The 20873-nt window shown below is 49.8% G+C and overlaps 1 protein-coding gene across 1 annotated transcript; it reads right to left on the reverse strand.

Annotated features, from left to right (window-relative positions):
• Positions 1-162: 162 nt before the first annotated feature.
• On the reverse strand, positions 163-19931 carry CACNG7 (calcium voltage-gated channel auxiliary subunit gamma 7). Its single transcript, XM_003997446.6, has 6 exons — positions 19816-19931; positions 16929-17153; positions 16523-16609; positions 15996-16136; positions 1750-1895; positions 163-1446 (listed from the first exon to the last, which is right to left on the reverse strand). Exons 2-6 carry the CDS (start codon positions 17122-17124, stop codon positions 1189-1191), a joined length of 828 nt encoding a protein of 275 aa, XP_003997495.1. The 5' UTR covers positions 17125-17153; positions 19816-19931; the 3' UTR covers positions 163-1188.
• Positions 19932-20873: the final 942 nt, after the last annotated feature.

Consider the following 20873-nt stretch of genomic DNA (forward strand, 5'->3'; position numbering starts at 1 on the left):
GTTCGTTGTACAACACTGTGCTACCTCGCCCTCTCTCCCCCAATAAGGGTGGAGGACGAGTTTCTGGTGACCTTCCCCCCAAATCTGTCCAAGGGGGCGGACGGACCCTTGAAAGAGGCCAGAGTTGGGGGGGGGGGTCTGAGATGGGAAGGGGGACTTCAATGAGGGGGGAGTGCCAGAAAATGGAAGACTTCGAGGTTTGGGGGGTTTCGACCCCCGCTACTGCCTCTCCCTCCCCCGACGGGTCCTCGAGGGGGAAGAGGCGGGCACAGGTGTGGAAGTGGCACAGAGGAATTCCCTCGAACCCTAGGGTCTCCATCCCTGTCCTGTGGTGTGCGGGGCTAGATGCACCTAGGGGCTTTGGATGCGCGGGCAGAAAGGAGGGAGACAGAGTGGAGGAAGAGGAAGAAGAGCAGGAAGAAAAAGAAGCCAAGGGCAGCTGAGAAAGCAAGGAGATCCGTTAGACGGCGCCCCCTAAAAGGCAGGCGACCTTCAAGAGGTCAAGAAGAGCCCAGCCGGTGAGGAAGAACGGGGCCTCCTAGGGGAGCGGAGAACTGTGGGGGGGCGGGGTGGGAGGGAACGCCAGGTTAACCACGCCCCGGCGTCCAGCGCCCCGCTCCACCCCGCAGCCGCCGGCGCAGCAGGAAGGCCGCCCACCGCACCCAAGGACCGGGAAGGTCGGGAGATGAGAGTGGGCGGGCGAAGAGAGAAGTCGGGGGCCCAGGGGAGAAGAGAATGGTTGGCATTCCAGGCGGCTGCCGAACCTACTCTCCAGCCCAGCGCCCCTGCGGCGAGGCGGCGGCAGGTTGCGGGGCTCAGGGTGGGTGGGCGCTGGGCACCGCGGGCCCTGCGCGCTGGGTGCGCACGGGAGGGAAACCGGTGGGGAGGAGACTGGAGGGGCGGGGCGGGGCCCGAGGAAAGGGGCGGGCCCCAGGGAGAGGAGGCGGGGCCGTCTGCCAGTGGACGGGACCGACAGGGGGAGGAGCCCTTGGCAAGTGGGAGGGGCTAGGGCGGCGGGGCGGGGCCACCGGGAAGCGGACGCGGCTGTAGCGTGCACGCAGTCCTCCGGGACGCATCCCGAAGCCCGGAGGGAGGGTGCGGAGCTGTGGGGCTGGAGACCCCTGAGAAGGAGGAGGAGGAAGAGGAGGAGGAGGGAGAGGAGGAGAGGGGGGCTCCGAGGGGCAGGCCTCAGCACGGCGAGGTGGAGATGTGCAGGTGGTCCGGGTACTTGATGGCTGGAGGGTAGTTCTGAGTCATCTGGATGGAGACGTCGCTGGAGATGTCGGAGGGGCTGCGGCCGCGGCGCCACGCCTCGGGCTGCAGAAACTGGCCGGAGTAGTCCGAGCAGTCGCTGAGTCGCGGGCGGTAGAAGGCCGGGTGCGGACGGTACATCTCCTCCTCCGCGTAGCGCTTGGTGAACAAGTACACGGACATCACGCCAGCCCCCTGTGGCAACGCATGATCAGAGTCCCAGAGGCTGGCCCCCCACCCCGAGCTCCCGATGACCCCAAGACTCCAGACCCCCCACCCCCATCTCGCTCAGACCCAGAAGTCCAGCCTCCCAGCCCCTCCTCCCCCAGGACCCCAGAAGTTGGGAGCTCCCAGATCCCTCCTCCAGGACCCAGAGGTTAGGCCCTCAGCTGCCTCTTCAATCCAAAGTCTACACCCCCAGCTTCCTCTCCCTCCTGGACCCAGGAATGAGGGCCCCCAGAGCCCTCTCCATTCAAGTCTGGGGCCCGCAGACATCACCTCTTTCAGTAGGAAGGAGGAAGCGGCGAAGGCAAAAGACCACCCGTAGCGATAGTGGAAATACTGCTCAGAGCTGCTGGGCCGGTTCATGACCTCGTCATTGATGCTGGAAATGTAAAGAACCAAGCCCACCACCAAGGAGAGGCCTGGGGGAGCAGAGGGGGGCCTTGGGCCGTTAGCAGTGAATCCCTTGCTCCAGCCCCAGCCCCTCCCCCATATCACTGCCGCCCCTTCCTGCCCCCTCCCCTCTCTTCCCTGCTGGGTCCTGAACTAAATTCTTTTTTTTTTTTTTTTTTCTGAAGCCCCTTGTGCTGGGCCTTGGCTGGGTGCAGGGATCGCAGAGATGAATGAACTTCCTCTCCTCACTCCTCCCCTAATCTGCTGTCCAGGAGCTCACAGAGCAATTGGGGAAGTCAGATGTTGGCATTGCTCAGTCGTGGCACAGGCGGTGATATGCACAGTAAGGGAAGTAGTAACACAGAGTTCTCTAGGTCCAGAAGAGGCACCAGCCCACATAGGTGAGGGGCAGGGACAGAGGCAGGGGCAGGGGAAGCCAAGGAACGCTTCCTGGAAGAATGGTCTTTGTCTGAGTCCTAAAGGATGAGGCCTGGGTTGAGACTGTATGAATAATAATAACAACAACAAACAACTATGCGCCATGGGCTAAACCCCACCCACATCCCGTTTTTGTATGGCCCTTCTAGCTAAGCATGGCTTTCATAGAATTAAATTGTTGGGAAAAAAAAATCAAAAGAAGAATGATATTTTGTGGCATGTAAAAAGTATGCGAATTTCAGTTGGCAGTTCCTAAAAGTGTTAAAGATAGAATTACCACATGACCCAGCGATTCCTCCACTGGGGATCTCCACCCAAGAGAATAGGAAACATATGTTCACACAAAAACTTTGCATGAATGTTTGTAGCAGCATTCTTAATAGCCGAAAAGCGGAAACAACCCAAATGTCTATCAACTAAGTGGATAAACAAAATGTGGTATAGCCGTATAAAGGAATATTATTCAGCCAAAAAAAGGAACGGCATACTGATATATACGGCCACGTGGATGAACTTAGAAAATAAGCTCAAGAGAAGGAAGACAGATGCGTGCTGTAGGGTTCCATTTATATGTGATGTTGAAAATAGGCAAATCCGTAGACACAGAGAGTAGATTAGCGGCTGCCAAGGAATGGGGTGGAGGGGAGATTCCGACTGTTGTTAAAGGGTAAGAGGTTTCTTTCTGGAGTAATGAAGATGTTGTGAGATCGGGTGATAGGGATGGTTATACCACCTTGCAAATATACAAAAACCACTGAATCATACTAATTTTATGTTTTGTGAGTTAGAATACCTCAGTTCAAAAAGTATATGCATTTCAGGGGCGGCCTGGGGGGCTCAGCCGGTTAAGCTTCTGACTCTCGGTGTCAGTTCAGGTCATGATGTCGCGGTTCTTGAGTTTAAGCCCCGCGTTGGGCTCTGTGCTGACAGCGTGGAGGCCACTTGGGATTCTCTCTCTCTCTCTCTCTCTCTCTCTCTGCCCCTCCCCAGCTTGTGCTCTCTCTCTCAAAATAAATAAGTGAACTTAAGAAAAAAGTATATGAATTTCTAGGGGCGCCTGGGTGGCGCAGTCGGTTAAGCGTCCGACTTCAGCCAGGTCACGATCTCGCGGTCCGTGAGTTCGAGCCCCGCGTCAGGCTCTGGGCTGATGGCTCAGAGCCTGGAGCCTGTTTCCAATTCTGTGTCTCACTCTCTCTCTGCCCCTCCCCCGTTCATGCTCTGTCTCTCTCTATCCCAAAAATAAATAAACGTTAAAAAAAAATTAAAAAAAAAAAAGAAAAAGAAAAAAGTATATGAATTTCTAATGTCAGGGTCTGTAAATAAAATTTTATTGGTGCACATCCACGCCCCTTTGCTCCTGTGTGGCCGCACTCACAGTGGCAAATACAGCCTGTATCGCTGAGGATATTCGTATCTGGCCTCTTACAGGAAAACTTTCCTGACCCCTGAATTGCAACGCGTACACGATCTGAGTGTCACCAGCCTCATCCCTGGTCAGTTTCTCTGAGCTCCCTCTACTTAGATCGCATGACTGTCTCACCCTGCCTTGAACTTGTCCAGCTTTTTTCTGTCTCAGGGCCTTTGCTCTTGCTGTTCCCTCCAACTGCAAGACTCTTCCTCCAGGCTTCTCCAAGTCTCTCTTTCACTTCATTTACATGTCTCTTCCTTTGTCCCTTCTTTGAGCTCCTTGTTTAAAAAAAAATGCTCTTGGGGTGCCTGGGTGGCTCATTCGGTTAAGCATCCAACTCTTGGTTTTGGCTCAGGTCATGATCTCATGGGTTCATGAGATGGACCCCTGCACGGGCTCTGTGCTGACTGTGCAGAGCCTACCTGGGATTCTCTTTCTCCCTCTCTCTCTGCTCCTCCCCTGCTCTCTCTCTCTCTGTCTCTCTCTCTCAAAATAAATAAACATTTTTAAAAATGCTCCTTTAGGGGCGCCTGGGTGGCTCAGTCAGCTATGCGTCCGACTTCGGCTCAGGTCATGATCTCCCAGTTCGGGAGTTCGAGCCCCGCGTCGGGCTCTGGGCCGATGGCTCGGAGCCTGGAGCCTGCTTCAAATTCTATGTCTCCCTCTCTCTCTGCTCCTCCCCTGCTCACGCTCGGTCTCTCTCTCCTTCAAAAATAAATAAAAACATTTAAAAAAATGCTCCTTTACTCAGAATAGAAGAAACGGGAACTGTGAAGAGATACTGTTTCTCAACCATCAGGTCACCAAAAATTAATAACCTTCACAACATGTCCTTTTGGTGAAGCTGGGGAAACGGCAGCTCTTATGTGTTGCTAGTGGGAGTGTAAAATGGCCCAGGCCCTGTGGAGGGGAATCTGGCCAAATCTAACAAAACCACACATGTATCTGTCCTTTAACTCAGCCATCTCACGCATAAGAATTTACCCTGAAGCTATCTGTCCAACCATACGAAAGCACATATGCACATGTTAATTCACCACATGACTCATAACTGCAAAACAATGGAAATGACCTAGATGAACTTACAGAGAGGATGAGTGGGATACGTTGTAAAACATCCCAGAGCAGACGACTGTGCTGCTGTGAAATGAGAATGAGGATGGTCTCTATGAACTGGTGTGCCATTCAGTGAGAGTTCCAGACACTGTCACTCAGCTTAACAACAACAACAACAAGAAAGAGTAATGTGCAGAAGAATATACGAGTATACAGAATGCTAGCTTTTAAGGAAAAAAAAAGTACATAAAATGCATATGTGCATCTGTTTATTTTTGCAAAAAGAGACATGGTAAGGAAAACAAAAAACGAGGCTGATCACCTACAGGAGGTAAGTGAGAAGAGGAAGGAAGGAAGGGATGAGAGAAAAGTGGCGTTGCTGATTTTTGCATGATCGGGACCCTTGGAACAATGCTAATGTTTTATATGTTCAAAAGATAAAACCAACAAGGATTGAGAAAAACCTAAAATTGAATACAAACAAAAATAAATGAAGCTAAGTTTATATCAAACGAGTAGCACAACCACAGGAAGGAGTAAAAGTATTATTCCAAGTGACTTTTGAATACGGTACTTTGATTATATATTTCACTCTAAAGACAAAAGATCTGCAGAGAAATCTTGAACTGTAGTGGATTTGGGGGGCGGTGGTCTAGAGGTAGCAGTTCTTAAGCAGTGTAGGGTTGAGCAAATGTTCAAATATACTGATATTTAGGGAGCTGGAATTTTTCATTTGGAAGAAAGGAAGACACAGATAAGAATGGGGTGAGGTAAGGAAGAACCCTGGGGTGTCAGTATAAAACTCCTGTTTTACAAGCACATGATTCCCCACTTTGTGCCCTGAAGCATCCTAGCAGCAGTGACACCCCAGCAGCAATGAGCACAGCAAACGCCCAGAGTTTGGTCTCTAATATCATCCCTCACTAAATAAGAAGCTAGGGCTTCCAGAAGAAGTAGCTAATTTGAAGCCTGGGGGAGAGGCAATAAAAGTGTAATTGTGCCATAAAGGAAGGAAATATGAAAAAAAAAAAAAAAGATGGGGACATATCAGAAAAGAATGCAGGGACTAGTCTGAAGAGGGTTCCTGGGGCACCTGGGTGGTTACATGTCTGACTTTGGCTCAGGTCATGATCTCATGGTTTGTAAGTTTGAGCCCCACATTGGGCTCTTTGCTGTCAGTGCCAAGCTCACTTTGGATCCTCTGTCCCCCCTCTCTCTGCTTCTCTCCCATTAGTGCTCTCTCTCTCTCTCTCTCTAGAATAAATAAATATTTTTAAAAATGAAGAGGGTTCTTGGGGCATCTGGGTGGCTCAGTCAGTTGAGCATTTGACTTCAGCTCAGGTCATGATCTCACAGTTTATGGGTTTGAGCCCTGTGTCAGGCTCTGTGTTGACAGCTGCTTTGGATTCTGTGTCTCCCTCTCTCTCTCTGCCCCTCCCCTTCTAGCACTCTGTCTCTCTCTCAAAAATAAATTAACATTTAAAAAGTTAATATTATTTTTTTGGGGGGTGGGGGAGGGTCAGAGAGAGAGGGAGACACAGAATCCAAAGCAAGTTCAAGGCTCTGAGCTGTCAGCATGGAGCCCCACGCAGGGCTTGAACTCATGGACCATGATCTCATGACTGAGGGAATGTGAGATTGGCTCAGGTCATGATCTCGAGGTTCGTGGTTTCGTGTCCCGCATCGGACAGCTAAGAGCCTGGAGCCTGCTTTGGATTCTGTGTCTCCTTCTCTTTCTGCCCCTCTCCCACTCACTCATATCTCTCTCTCTCTCTCTCTCTCTCTCTCTCTCTCTCAAAAATAAATAAATAAATAAATAAATAAAAATAAAAGCTTCCTTTATCATAAAGGAACTCAACATACCATCTCAAGCAAGTCACCAAAATGAACATCACCAATAGTGGAGTCGACTGACACCATTACCTCCTGATGTGAGCGTGCCACAACTCCATTTACGTGGCCTTCCCGCTGGAAATGTGTAACCTGAATCCACTCCTAAGGAAACTGTGGCCATTCCACTAGACAACTGGCTGAGCTCTTCAAAAAAAGTCAACATGAAAGATATTTCTTCTTTAAAAAGGCACAGGAACTATATAAAAGATGAAAGGCAACGAAAGAGACAGGATGGGGATATACAACGTATGCTCCTAGATTGCAAACTGAATTGGGATGAGAAGGGGCAGAAATGACTACAAAAGACAGCATTGGGACTGTTGGTGAAATTTGAATGTGGATTGTGTTTTAGCTATAATATTGTATAAATGTTAAACTTCCTGAATTTGATTATTGTACTGTGGTTAGAAAAGGGAATGGAGGGGCGCCTGGGTGGCTCAGTTGGTTAAGCGTCCAATTCAGCTCAGGTCATGATCTCATGGTTCATGGGTTCGAGCCCCGCGTCAGGGTCTGAGCTGACAGCTCAGAGCCTAGAACCTACTTTGGATTCTGTGTCTCCCTCTCCCTCTGCCCCTCCCCTGCTCATGATCTGTCTCTCTCTCTCTCTCTTTCAAAAATAAATAAAAACATTAAAAAAGAAAGAAAAGGGAATGGATACACTTGTTTTTAGGAGATACTTGCTGAAGTATTTAGGGGTGAGGTGTTTGCTACTTATGTTCAAGTGTATACATATATTTAGGTTTATATATATAGCTCAGATACAATATGGATAGAAAGAGAGAGAGAACATGGCAAAACATTAAAATTTGGTCCACCGGACGGGTATATGTGAGTTCACTGCATTATTTTTGGCTAATTTTTCGGTAGGTTGAAAATTTTTTCCAGAACAACAAAAAGAAATTCAACAAACTAGGTATTCCAAAACAGGATTTTTTTTCTCCCCAAGGTACCAAAGTATCACCCTAGAAATCACTCATTCATTAGAAAGAGGAAACTCCCTTTTCAATGAACAGCCCTGATGACCATTACCTTTACCAAAGTTTCAAACTTTGTTCCCGTCATGGGGAACGACCTGACATTATTCACCACCCGAAGTGATGGGATATACGAATGCAGCACTCCTCTGTATCTGCTCGCCAAACATTTTTAACCTGGATCTAATAAAGCCTCTAGTGTAGACATGACTACCAGGTTACAGAGAAAGGAAGCAACAAGGAACAAATCAAACGACGCCATGGAAAAACAATCAAACAGATCTAAGATGGGGACCTGCTATATTGACACCTTGGTCAGCAGTCTTCCAAAGGCCAGTGATATGGGTCAAGCCAGTAACACTGCATCCAGTGATCATTCTTAACACCCCCCAAAGACAGACAACCAGGCATTGTGTCTCTGGATGCAATGCAGTAGGATATAAACAGCACCACCTATCTTTGAAGTATTTTTTTTTGCCAAACACACACACACACACACACACACACACACACACACCAGAAACCCATAAACCTGGATTGCATCAACAGTTTTATAGGTAAACACAGGGATGAATGAGCATATTACACAACATGAGAGGGCAACGGGAAAAATCCTGGAGGTGGGAATTCTACAAGACAAATGACCAGATTTCACCAACAAATAAGTGGCAAGGAAAAAATAGGAGAGAGACTATTATAGATTAAAAGATGCTTCAGAGATCTATCAGCTAAATGCACAGGTGGAATTTGAATCCTGATTTGCGACAAACTAACTGTAAAAAGGCACTTATTTATGAGACACGTGGGGAAGGAGAACCCTGACTAGATATTAAATGATATTAAGCAGCTATTCTTAATTGTTTGGGTATGATGGCTATGTTAAATAACAAAGTACTTATTTCTCAGAGATATACTGAAATATTTGTGGGTAAAAACGATTTAATGGCAGAGGCTGGCCTTAAAATAACGTAGCGAAGTGCAGAAGGGAGATACGGCCGTGGGACTAAAAAAAGATTCGCCATATGTTGGTAACTTTTTGAAGCTGAGGGAAGGATACACGGGATTTCACTTATTTATACTATTCTTTCTGTATTTTTATAATGAAGTACATTTTAGAAGTCAGTGTTGTAAAAAAAAATAGTGGGGGAACTAGTCTAGAGTAAAAGAGACGTGAACTAAATGCTGTGTGTGAACCAAGCTTGAATCCTGGTTTGGGGAGGGGAGCTATAAAAGGCATTCTTGAAACAATGGGACAGTCTGCGAATGGAATAAATTATATTATGGCATTACTGGAAGATTTCTTGGTATGATAATGGTGGTGTAGTAGAATGCCCTTCCTCTTAAGAGATGCATCCTACAGTGTTTAGAGATGAACTATTGTGATGTCCATAACTTAATTTTAAATGGTAACGTCCCAGAAAAGCATGGGGAGAGGGGAGAAAAAGAGGAGGGTGGAAAAAAAGAGAAAGAATATGGCAAAACATCAGAAAAGTGCAGGATTTGGGTGGAGGAAGGTATACAATGCTCATTGCACTCTTCTATTGATTTCAAAGTTTTCATTAAAAAATTGGACTGATTGGGGCAACTGGGTGGCTCAGTAAGTTAAGCATTGGACTCTTAATTTTGGCTTAGGTCATGATCTGATGGTTGTGGGATTGAGCCCCACATCAGGCTCTGGGCTGACAGTGGGGAGCCTGCTTGGGATTCTCCCTCTCCTTCTCTCTCTGCCCCTGCCCTCTCAAAATAAATGCATAAACTTAAAAAAAATTGGAGTGAGGTGCCTAGGTGGCTCAGTTGGTTAAGCGTCCAACTTCAGCTCAGGTCATGATCTCATGGCTGGTGGGTTCAAGTCCCTCATTGGGCTCCATTCTGATAGCTCAGAGCCTAGAGCCTGCTTCAGATTCTATGTCTCCCTCTCTGTCTGCACCTCCCCCGCTCATGCTCTCTCTCTCTCTCTCTCTCTCTCTCTTTCTCTCAAAAAATAACATCTAAAAAAGATTGGAGTGATTGAGATAATGCCCCCCATTACTCTCCTTCCCCTGTCCTATTTTTTTGTCACTCTGATTACTACCTAACATGTAATTTGTATCTGTAATTGTTTCCACCATACATCTCCCCCACTGGGATGCTTGGAACTAGACTACCTTGTTCCTGTTTGCATCGCTATCATGTAGCACAATAATAAATACCAGTTGAATGGATGAGTATACTTGCCAAGCAACTTGAGCTTCTAGCAAAGCTCATTAGTTGCTTTCTTTTTTTGAATGCATGCTAAATCCCCCCCATTTCTCCATTTCCTCTAGGAATTAACTTTTCCTTGCTTTGAACATCCATAGCACTTTCAATTTCTAGAATTCCATAATTTTGGTATTCAAGAAGAGTGGGCCCACAAAGTGTGGTGGAAAAGCATCCGAGATAGATCCAGAAAGATGACCAGGCTTAAAGACAAGAAATAGCAAAGGAATCCTACAATCCACACTCACTCAAGTACCCATGTCCCTAGTACCCTAGTCAAGTACCAGGGGAGTCATCCTGATTTCTCTCTCTCTCTCTCTCTCTCTCTCTCTCTCTCTCTCTCTCTCTCATCCACCAAAGATTCTCAGTCATCAAGTAATGTCCATTTTACTTCCTGAATCTCTCATAAATCAAAACCCCTTCTTGTGGGGTAACTGGGTGTCTCAGTTGGTTGAGCATCCAATTCTTTTTTTTTTTACATTTATTTTTAAAAGAGAGAGAGAGCAGCAGAGGGGCAGAGAGAGAGGGAGACACAGAATCCAAAGCTGGCTCCAGGCTCTGAGCTGTCAGGACAGAGCCCAATGTGGGGTCCGAACTCACAAACGTGAGATCATGGCCTGAGCTGAAGTCGGATGCTTGACCGACTGAGCCACCCAGGGGCCCCGTATTCTTGATTTCAGCTCAGGTCATAGCCCCGGGGCCATGGGATAGAGCCCTGTGTTGGGCTGTGTGCTTAGTGTGGAACCTGCTTGAGATTCTCTCTCTCTCCCTCTGCCCCTTTCCCCTGCTCTCTCGCTCTCTCTCTCTCTCTCTCTCTCTCTCTCAAAACAAGAAACAAACAAACAAAAAAAACCTTCTTGTAACCACAAATCCTCTGGCCCAGGTAAGGTTTATTGTCAATGCTTCTACCATTGCCCTTAAATCCCTATCTCCCTGCTTTAGGTACTGGTTCTTTCTAAAACCCATACAAACTCTAGCCTTCTCTTGTCAAAATTCTTCCTTGGCTCCCTGTTGTGCACAGAAATTTTTCATTCCTCAGCCTGACATCCCAGATTCTGCGATCTGACTCCTGCTAACCACCTTGATTCCGTTTTAGATTACAGTTCTAAACAACAGACATTCTGCGTAAGGCAAGTCAGGAGCAAAGGTTGATAAGGATACAAATAAACAAATATTTCCAAAGAGAGAGAATTTTTTTGTGGCTTTTTTTGCTTTTTTTTGTTTTTAGTAATTAAAAATCATGTAAAAACAATAGCAAAAGTTACTCTCATCATTCTTTCTACTTCCTGGATATTTTGTAGTGGCTCTGGTTCTCCAAAAATAATCTTTCCCCCTTTTTTCTCCTTTCTTCTCTTTCCTCCTCCTCCCTCCCCACTTCCTTTCTCTGTGATCCAACTCCCACTACATCCCCCCCCCCCCACCTAGCCCTACATCTGTTTCAGAATATCACCCTAGGCAAGAATCACCTACATTCCAAGCTGAATAGAAACAACCCGGCCTTAGAACAATACGGTTTCAGGACCATGGAGAGCTGCACATGAGTCTACCTCTGCCTTAGATGCTTTCTAGGGCATTAACACCTGCTGTGAATTCCACCACCATACAAGGCACTATTCTTTCTTCATTTGAAAAATTCCCCCTCGCCCTTTCAGCTTCATCTACTCAGATGTCACCTCCTCTTGGAAGCCCTCCCAGGTCACTCCACCACCACCCTCCACCACCCTACAGTACCAAGTTAATACATCTTCCCATTTCCCAGAATGCCTTAAGCTGTCCTTATCATTCATCCTTCATACAAATATTTCAATGTGTATTTTGTACCAGCAACTCATCTAGGCTTTGCAGACACAAATGAGAGAATGTTTGTAAGTGTCCATGTATTTTGGAGGGTACATTCTGGTAGGAGGCAGGAAGCAAATAAGATGACAATAGCAATAAGTGTGATGAAACAAATATAAAGTTTGCAATGTGGTACGTAGTATAGTGGGGGTGAGGCAATATTACATACTGTTGTCAGGGAGACAAACTCTGAAGGGAGAAAGTTCAAGCCCTTTGAGTACCAGGAGGAAGAGACTTCCAAGCATGAAGGGATAATGAGTGCAAAGTCCTCATATGGGACTGAGATGAGCATTTTCAAGGAATAGAAGGAGGCCAGTGTGGCTGAGGTTGTGAGCAATGAAGAGAGTGTTAGTGGGTTAGGAAATGAGGTCAGAGATCTGAGCAGTAGCCAAATCATGGAAAACCTTGTAGGCTAGCATGGGGAGTTTGGATGTATTCTAAGTGCAATGGGAATCCACTGAGCATTGAAGGGATTTAAGCAAGTGTGTAGTTTTGATTTGCTGGGTAATTGGGGCTGTTTTGTAACTGACTGGATGTGAGCTCTCACTTAGGATTCAGCCACATCTTCAGTGCTCTGTTCAGGACCTGGCATGTAGGATGTCTGGGTAAATGTTTGATGAGCAAATGAATGAGTAGATGCATGTTGTGGGTCAGGGGTTAATATGGGCTTTGCATGGGAAGCATGCTTCTTATGACCTGGAAAAAGAAAATCAATGACATTCCATCCTCCTCCCTGCTTCTCTCGCCAACCATATCGAGTCAGTCATCTGGTTCCATTGATTCTTCTGTCGATCTACTTCTCTGTCAAAGTCATTCTGTTGCCTTTAGCTTTCCATCCCTAGCCCAGATCAGGCCCCAGCTGCTCTTGCCCAAACCACTGCATAAGCTTCCTCCTTGGTTTGCCAATTTCTTTTATTTTCCCCCCACTAGTCCATCCCCAGCATGCTCCCTGAAAGATGCTTAGCACCCAGGTGTGACCCAATCCCTCCCCTGCCCCAAATCTCCCACCACTTTATCCAGAATTGAATGCCAAAGCCACCATTTACCAGCCCTTGGGCAACTAACTCCTGTCTCTCTCTCCAAGTCTTGGTTTCCTCACTGGGAACATGAGGCAGATAGACTAGATTATTCTGTTCTAGGATCTAAGAAGCTGGTACTGTTTCCATCCTTTCCTCTACTTTTAAATCTCTTTAATTTTTATGATTTTTTAAAAAGCTTTTTATTTTTTATTTTCTTATTTTTTTGAGTAATCTCTACACCCAACATGGGGCTCAAACTCACCCCAAGATCAAGAGTCCCATGGTCTACTGACTGAGCCAACCAGCTGCCCCATTTTTTGTGTGTGATTTTTCATTGTGGTGGGGCAATACAGTGCCATAGTGAAAGCTTGGGTGGGGGATCCTGCTTCCACTATGGAGCAAGGTCACCTGTGAGTGCTTCTGTTTCCTCACCTGGAGAATGAAAATCACAGTGGCATCTGCCTTACAAGGTAAAGAAACGAAATAACCTGCATAAAGCACGTAAGACTTCCCCAAACCATGGCGCTCCATGAAGTGCTTATAATTTTGGCTGTTGCTGTGATTAGTACCATGTATGTATATATGTATGGTTGCCCTTCACATCTATGATCTGGACCAGGGCTCAGCAAACTACCATTTGCTCCAGCACTTGTCTTTGTATGGTTTGTGAGCTAAGCATGGTTTCTCCATTGTTAAATGGTGAGAAAAACAAAACGAAACAAAACAAGAAGAATATTTCATGGCTCGTGAAAATTACATGGAACTCAAATGTCAAGATCTATAAATAGTATCGCTGGGACACAGCCATGCCCACCGCTGCACCTCTGGTTGTTTTGACACTACAATCCTATGGCTCACAAAGCCTGAAATAGGTACCATTTGGCCCTACATGGGTTTGCTATCCCCTAAGATTTGTCTTCTCCAGACACCTGGGTGGCTCAGTCGGTTAAGCGTCTGACTCTTGGTTTTAGCTCAGGTCATGATCTCATGGTTTCATGAGTTCAAGCCCCATGGGCTGACAGTGTGGAGCCTGCTTGGGATTCTTTCTCTCTGCACTTGTGTTCTCTCTCTCTCTCTCTCTCTCTCTCTCTCAAATCAACTTAAAAACATTTTTTTAAGGGGTGCCTGGGTGGCTCAGTCAGTTAAGTGTCTGACTTCAGCTCAGGTCATGATCTCACAGCTTGTGGGTTCCAGCCCATGTCAGGCTCTGTGCTGGAGCCTGCTTTGGATTCTGTGTCTCCCACTCTCTCTGCCCCTCCCCTGCTCACACTCTGTCTCTTTCTCCTTTAAAAATAAAAATGAAAACATTAAAAAAAAAAGATTTGTCCTCTCAGCAATTCCATACTGTAGCCCATGAAGTTAAGGGGAAGAATTTGAATGCAGGGTTTTCTAGGTTCACAGCAGTATAAACTGTCGGTCGCTACACCCCAAAACCTTGAAAGCACATGACCATAGGCCATATTTTGTGAAACGAACTCAAGGAAGGGCTTTAGGAAGCAGGCTTCAATCTCCCCAAATTGCTCTGTTGTTACATCAGAGGCCTGACCTCCAGCCATGACAGCACCATCGATCCTCAGCCTGATCTTGGGAAGTCAGGTCCTGGGGCACCACAGGAGCATGAGCCTAGGTTTTGGGAGGAGAACACCCTCTATGCTAACCGACTACTCTGTCACTGGGCTACGCTACCCCTTCTGTGAACAGCAAACAATGGGATTTTCCTTCTAGTGTTTTGGGTAGATTGAATAAAAGCGACTACCCTCGCCCCACTTCCTCTCTCTCTCTAGGACACTATTTTTCCGTATGAAAAACGATGGGTCCTTTCGGCTCTGACGCTCTGGGATGGTGATATTCTATGTGCCTTATTTTAGCTCAGTGTCTGGCTCTACATGCTGCGATTTAAGTTTACAGGCAGGTTGCACCCTGGTTTCTCTGGAAAACGTCTCTTCAGGTTAGGTTGGAGGCAGGGGGGAGGTTTGGCCTGGAGAAAGCTGGCTGAGGAGCAGGGAGGAGATTGGGGGTACCCAAACATCCATCTTCCACTGTCTGTGGAGCCAACACTAAAGAGGGATCCAAGTGCAGGCCCCAGGGGACAGAATGGAAATGAGATGTATGCAGGCTTTGTTCATAAAATATCAACTGAATTAGAAGGACCCAAATGGAGTGTAACTAAATTATGTTGAATGAATTTGAGCCAAGTTGAAGAACTGAGTCAAAATGCACTGGGGTTAGTTGGACCAGATTGATGAGTTAAATGTGTTAGGGCTGAGTTGACCTGGGCTGAACTGAGCTGAGATGGACTGAAATGGACCATGCAGTGCTGACATTGGAGGAGGGTAACACCTAAGACAGAACTCTGCAGGGGAGCTCAGGACACTCGGTCCCCCAGCACCAGTTTATGCGTCTTGGGCAACTCCCTGCACAACTGTGGGCCTCAGTGCCCCCATTTTATCAAGTGAGTGCTAATAATAACACTCCCTGGCAAAGATATTATGGAAAAGGTGTGAGATCACTCGGGCAAAAGATCCTCATGTCTCAAAAGAAGAAACAAACAAATATTGAAATGTAGCTAATGATGTGCATGGTGAAATACTTTGGGTGAAATTTATGGACACTTTTCTTTGAACTGCATAAAGAAATAAAGGTGGATTGATGGATGGATAGAAATATAGATAGATGGACAGATATGGGGCAAAGCAAGTCTAGTAATAGGGTAACAGTTGACTCTAAGTGGTGGGTCCGTCCATGGGTGTTCATTCCAAAATCCTTTCCACTTTTCTATGTGAAAAATTTTCGAATACAATGTTGCACAGAAAATAAAGAGCCTTATGATATGTTAACTGCTAAAATATCAGGAGTGGTTAAAAAACACAGCCTCTGGAGGCGAAAGGTGTGAGGCTGAGTCCCAGCTCTGTGTCACTGGTTGTATGGGCCTGAGCAAATGACTTCATCTCTCTGAGCGTTTGTTTCTGCATCCGTAAAATGGGGCTGTTGATAGCATTTACCTCGCAGGGTTGTGGAGAGCATCAGAACAGAGCCCCATACCTAATTAGCACCCCATAAACATTCGCTCTGATTTGGTCCTCCCAACAAGCTGTGAAATGGGTGCTGTGATTTCCATTTCACAGAGAAGGAAAGTGGGGCTCAGAGAGGTTCTGCAACCCCTCCAGATCACACAGCAAGGAAGCGCCTTTCTTAGTGGAAGAGAGACCACAGGTTCCTGGAACCAGCAACAGTCCCCCAGCCCCTAAGTCCTTTCCTTGGGCTCACCCGAGAGGATGAAGAAGATACCAGAAACGAAGGCCAGAATGGTCCTCTGTGGGCGGATGTGGCCGATGTTACTGATGACGAAGGCCGTGAACACTAGGAAGAGACTGACCATGGGGAAGGGGGTGGCTGTGCGCACCGTCTCTGAGAGAGGGGTAAAGGGAGAGACAGGGGGTGAGGGGAGACTCTGAGGGGGGGGTGACACCTAACCATTCCCCTAACTCTCCACTCCCACAATCCCCACCCCCTTTGTGGCTCCTCCCCTTTCCCATACCTCCACTGCTGGCCCCATTCCTTAGCCCAGGCCCCACCCCTTCTGGTTTGGCCCCACCCCATTCCTGTTGACTCCACCCACTGCTCAGGCCCCGCCCCATCAACCTGGCTGGTTCTCTTCATCCAGCCTCTGCCCTCTTTCCAGCCTCCACTCCTTCCCTTCCACCCCACCCCTTCCCTGGTGCTGCCCTTTCTCCCAGGACTCTCCCTGTGATCCTGCCCCCCTTTGCCTGCCCCCCGCCCCCGCTTCCCCTCACTCAGAATATTCTCCGTGTTTTCCGTCACCAAGTTGATCTCCGGTTCAAGGAAATACTCCGAGGCCACACAGCGACCCTTCTCCCGGCCTGGGGGGGAAGACAAGAAGGTAAAGCTGGACGAGAGGCTCCTGAGTTCCAGAGAGGCAGGGTTTTTATTCTGCCCATTCAACACTGGAACTGTCCAGGAGACAAGGACTGATGGACTCTCCAGGGATTAGGGACCCTGGAATTGTGTGAGCATGGGGCTCTCAGATCCAGGACATCAAGGGCTAGAGGTCGGGTCTCCAGGAGAAAAACAGGATCAGTTTCTGGACTTCTGGAACCCAAGGGATAGAAGTACAGGTAAGGGCTCTCGGGTCCCAGGCAAGGCAGGGGCAGTTGAATGGACGGCAGGTGAGGTCCGTACCTGCAAAGAAGCAGACTCGCCAGAGGCCTGCGTGCAGGGCCATCTTGACCTCCGTGGTCTGGTTCTGTGGCAGCACCGTTCCCTCCTCCATGTACAGCCAGTAATCAGTGCTGACCGCGATGCCCACGAGCAGCAGGCCACACGCACCGAACACGCTGCTCAGCAGGGTCAGGGCGCGGCTGCTGCAATGACTCATCGTCAGCGGCGGGGGGCGCCCTGCGGGGCCTGAGTGAGAGACAGAAAGCTGTTGTCCTGGAGAGCCCTGGTGGGGCTAACTAGATTCCCCAATCCCAAGCAAACACCTGGACACTGGACCCAGGCTCTGACCTCTGTGCCCTAACCCATGACCCCATTTCTGGATGGGAACCAGTGACATCAACTGTTGACCTTCAACCCCAGGCCTGGCCTTCCCACACCTGACACTTGTGTTCTGGATCCTGATGAGAGGCCCCACACCAGATCGCCAGCCCCCGAATAAGATTTCCAACTGTAACCCTTCAGCCCAGATCCAGAGATTGGACCTTAGCTCCAACCATGTGTCTGGACCTGGGTCCCAAATATCATGACTCTGACTAGAAACTCAACTCCTATATTCTCAATGCCAGAACCAGACCCTCCAACCCTAACCTTAGGCCCTTTCCCAAGCCCCCTACCAGAATCCTTAACCTTGAGCCTGGTCCCATGACTCAAACTTACACTGACCAGGCATTTCAACACAAGAACCAGGCGTATCTCCCCAATCCTGACTCGTGGTACCTTAACCCTTTTCTCTTGGAGTCTGTTTCTAAATAGTTACCAGAAATCCCCCAAGGGGGTCACTAACAAGAAGAACCCTACGTAAGGGTCCCACTAACCAAGGACCCACTAACCAAGACCTTGAGCAGAGGCTCCTGCCCAAGTTAAAACACTTGGACTCTTCTCTTGACATTTAATACCCAATTCTGACACCAGGACCTTGACCCCATGACCTTCTGGCTCTGCTCCTGTGCCTTGACCTCAATTTGATAACTCAATCTGATACCTCAATCTGAGATCGTGGCCCATGACTCAGATGTAAGATTCCAGAACCCTAATCCCCCCCATCCCAGATCCAGGCAGGTTCACCTGGGATGCTGGGGCTCCATCTCAAGCTGCTGGATCCCAGAACACTGGGACTCAGAGACCTGGAGCCTGGATTTTGGCTAGAGATTCCAGAATGTCAAAACCATGAGCTGGGACCCGCCCATGCCCTCAATTCAGCACCCTAGCCAGAGTACCCTAGACCATCTTTCAAACTAGGGATCAGTGCTCTGAACCCTAAACCCCCAAATCAGGAAGTCCATGATTCCCCCTTCATGTGCCATCACAAGGTCCCCAAATTCCCTACCAGAGATTCCAGATTCTAACCTCCAATGTTAGGACTTCCAATTACACATCCAACCTGAAATTCTGATCCCTCTAACGCTGGAGCCTCAAAACACGAGAGATCTCCAGTTCATAGCCGTGGCCTTCCAAATTCCAGTCGGGGAGCTGGAGTTTCGAGCTAGGGAGCTCATAATCCCATACTTCCCACTCTTGTCCCCCATCCCCCAGCCAAGAACTTTCCCCTGCACCACACAATCCCATGATTTGGGGGGACTCAACTTGGGATTCCCTTCCTATTTCATCCAGGGATCTCTACGTCCCTGAATACCCGGGATCCCCACCATCTTTTTAAACTAGGAAGGTGAAGGGACGCCTGGGTGGCTCAGTCAGTTAAGCGTCCGACTTCAACTCAGGTCATGATCTCGTGGTCCATGAGTTCGAGCCCCGTGTCGGGCTCTGGGCTGATGGCTCAGAGCCTGGAGCCTGCTTCGGATTCTGTGTCTCCCTCTCTCTCTGCCCCCCCCCACCCCGTTCAATGCAGCCAAGACTTGAGACCCCGCTTTCTTTAATCAGAATTCTTGGAGCCTTGAAACTCTGCCCCATGCCAATAAGGATCTTGGAGTCAGACAACTTTCATCACCGCCCACCCCCCATCTCAGCACCCAGAGCCCTCACCCCCCACCAGACCCCACCCCCAGCCTCCTGGAGGAGTCAGGGAAGCAAGTCTGGCAGAGCTCTGTCCAGCTTTTCCTCCCATCCCCCCATCCCAACGCTCCGGGGCTTAACCGCCAGCTACTTGCTCCCCTTCCAGTCCACTCAGCTCAGAAACAAGCATCAAAACCCCAGTCACCCTGACTGCCTGAGTCCCAGGCAGCTGACCTCAGCTCCCCCCACCCGCCATGACTCCTTGGACTCTCAGCTGGGACCTTGCCCACTGACACCCTTCTCACTTCCCCTCAGAAACCCCCTCCTGCTGTGCTCTGATTCCTCCTGACTCCAAGTGGCCTGCCCAGATCTCATTCTCCTCCAGCCCTTTTTCCTTTGGGACCCTCCCCCAGGCCTTATCCTCCTGTATCGCAGCCTCTTCTGGATTCAGGATCCTTCGGATCCCAGGGGTCCCATTCTCCAAGCCCCGAGTCCAAACTCCGTCTCCCTCCAATCTCTTGAGGAACATATTCCCCGTTCCTGGGGACCCCTTCTCAGACTCACATCCTGCTCTCACCGGGCCCGGGCCCTCCCCGCTCATCCAGGACGGCCTCCCTCAAGGACCTGGCCTGCACCCTCCTCAGGGCCCACGGTCTCTAAGACTCGGACATTAAGAGTACAGTTGCCCCACTCCAGGACCCTCGGACCCTGTCCTCCCGGATTCCCTAGGCCCGATGTCCCCCCACCCCCCATTGCCTCCCGAACTCGGGCGTCCGGACCGCCAGAATCCCACACCCCAGGTCCCTTCAGGGCCCTTTTAGCCCCAACCCCTAGCTTCCAGCCACCTCAAGGGGACACCCCCCTCCCACTCCTTCCAGGACCCTCCCCTCGCGCTCACCTCGCTCAGGGCTGGGCGGACGCTCCGGGCCGCGGGCCCCGCAGCCGCATGACCGGCCCCGCGGCTTCCCCCGGCCGCCGCCGCCGCCACCGGGGTCGCCGGTGCCCGCGCCCCCCGCCCCCGCCCCGGAGCCCGGCGTCCCGGCCCCCTCCCGGCCTCCCACCCCCCACCCCCCGCGCCCGCGGCCTCACTCGGCGGACGGCGCCGGGAGCTGGGACCGGCGGCCGCTCATTGGCTACTGCGGAGGAGGGGAGGGGCGGGAAGGGAGGGGGAGGATGCAGGGAGGGAGGGAGCTGGGCCTTGAGAATGGGGGAGGCAGGGAGGGAGAGAGAATAGAAACAGAGGCAGAGAGCCCGAGAGGGGCAGGGGCGCACAGAGAGGCAGAGAGACGGGGCCGAGGGTCCGGGACACACGGAGACCTAGAGCTGAGAGATGCTGAGACTCGCAGGTCTGGGGACCAGGGGAGACACAGAGAAGGCCTAGAAGAGACAGAGAGAGAGAAAGGAAAGGAGAGACAGAGATCAGCTCTAAGACCCCCTCTGCCCTCAGGCTCAGAGATTCCGGGCCTCTAGAAGTGGAGAGGCCAGAGACACAGAGACAGAAAGAGACAGGAAGACGCTCAGAGGCCCTGGGCTGAGAGATGCTGAGACCCAGAGACCTTGAGCTAGGGAAAGAGGCAGAGAGAGAGAGGCAGAGAGAGAGAGAGACAGGGGAGAGAGAGAGAGAGACCCTGAGAAGGAGAGAGCGCGGGGGCAATCCTGGGGCTCCCCTGAGGAGGACTGGGGCTCTGGCCAGGCCTGGGGCGGAGCCTGGGGTCTGGGCGGCTGCAGGAGGCGGGAGGGGGCGTCCCGGGCCGGGGTCCCCAGAGCAGCAGGCGGGCGCAGAGCGGAGCCGGGTCCTGCAGCCGCCGCGGAGCCGGGAGCCGGGCCAGCCCACCCCCCCCCCCCGCCGTGATGTCAGCGGGGCCACTCTTAAAGGGGCAGGCCGCCCGCCGAGGGTCGGAGCGGGGGCTGGGGGCCGCGGGCAGAGCATGGGGGTACCCCCACGGTGCTGGGGGA

Source organism: Felis catus, chromosome E2 (genome assembly GCF_018350175.1).
Source record: "Felis catus isolate Fca126 chromosome E2, F.catus_Fca126_mat1.0, whole genome shotgun sequence".
NCBI classification, from domain to species: Eukaryota; Metazoa; Chordata; class Mammalia; order Carnivora; family Felidae; genus Felis; species Felis catus.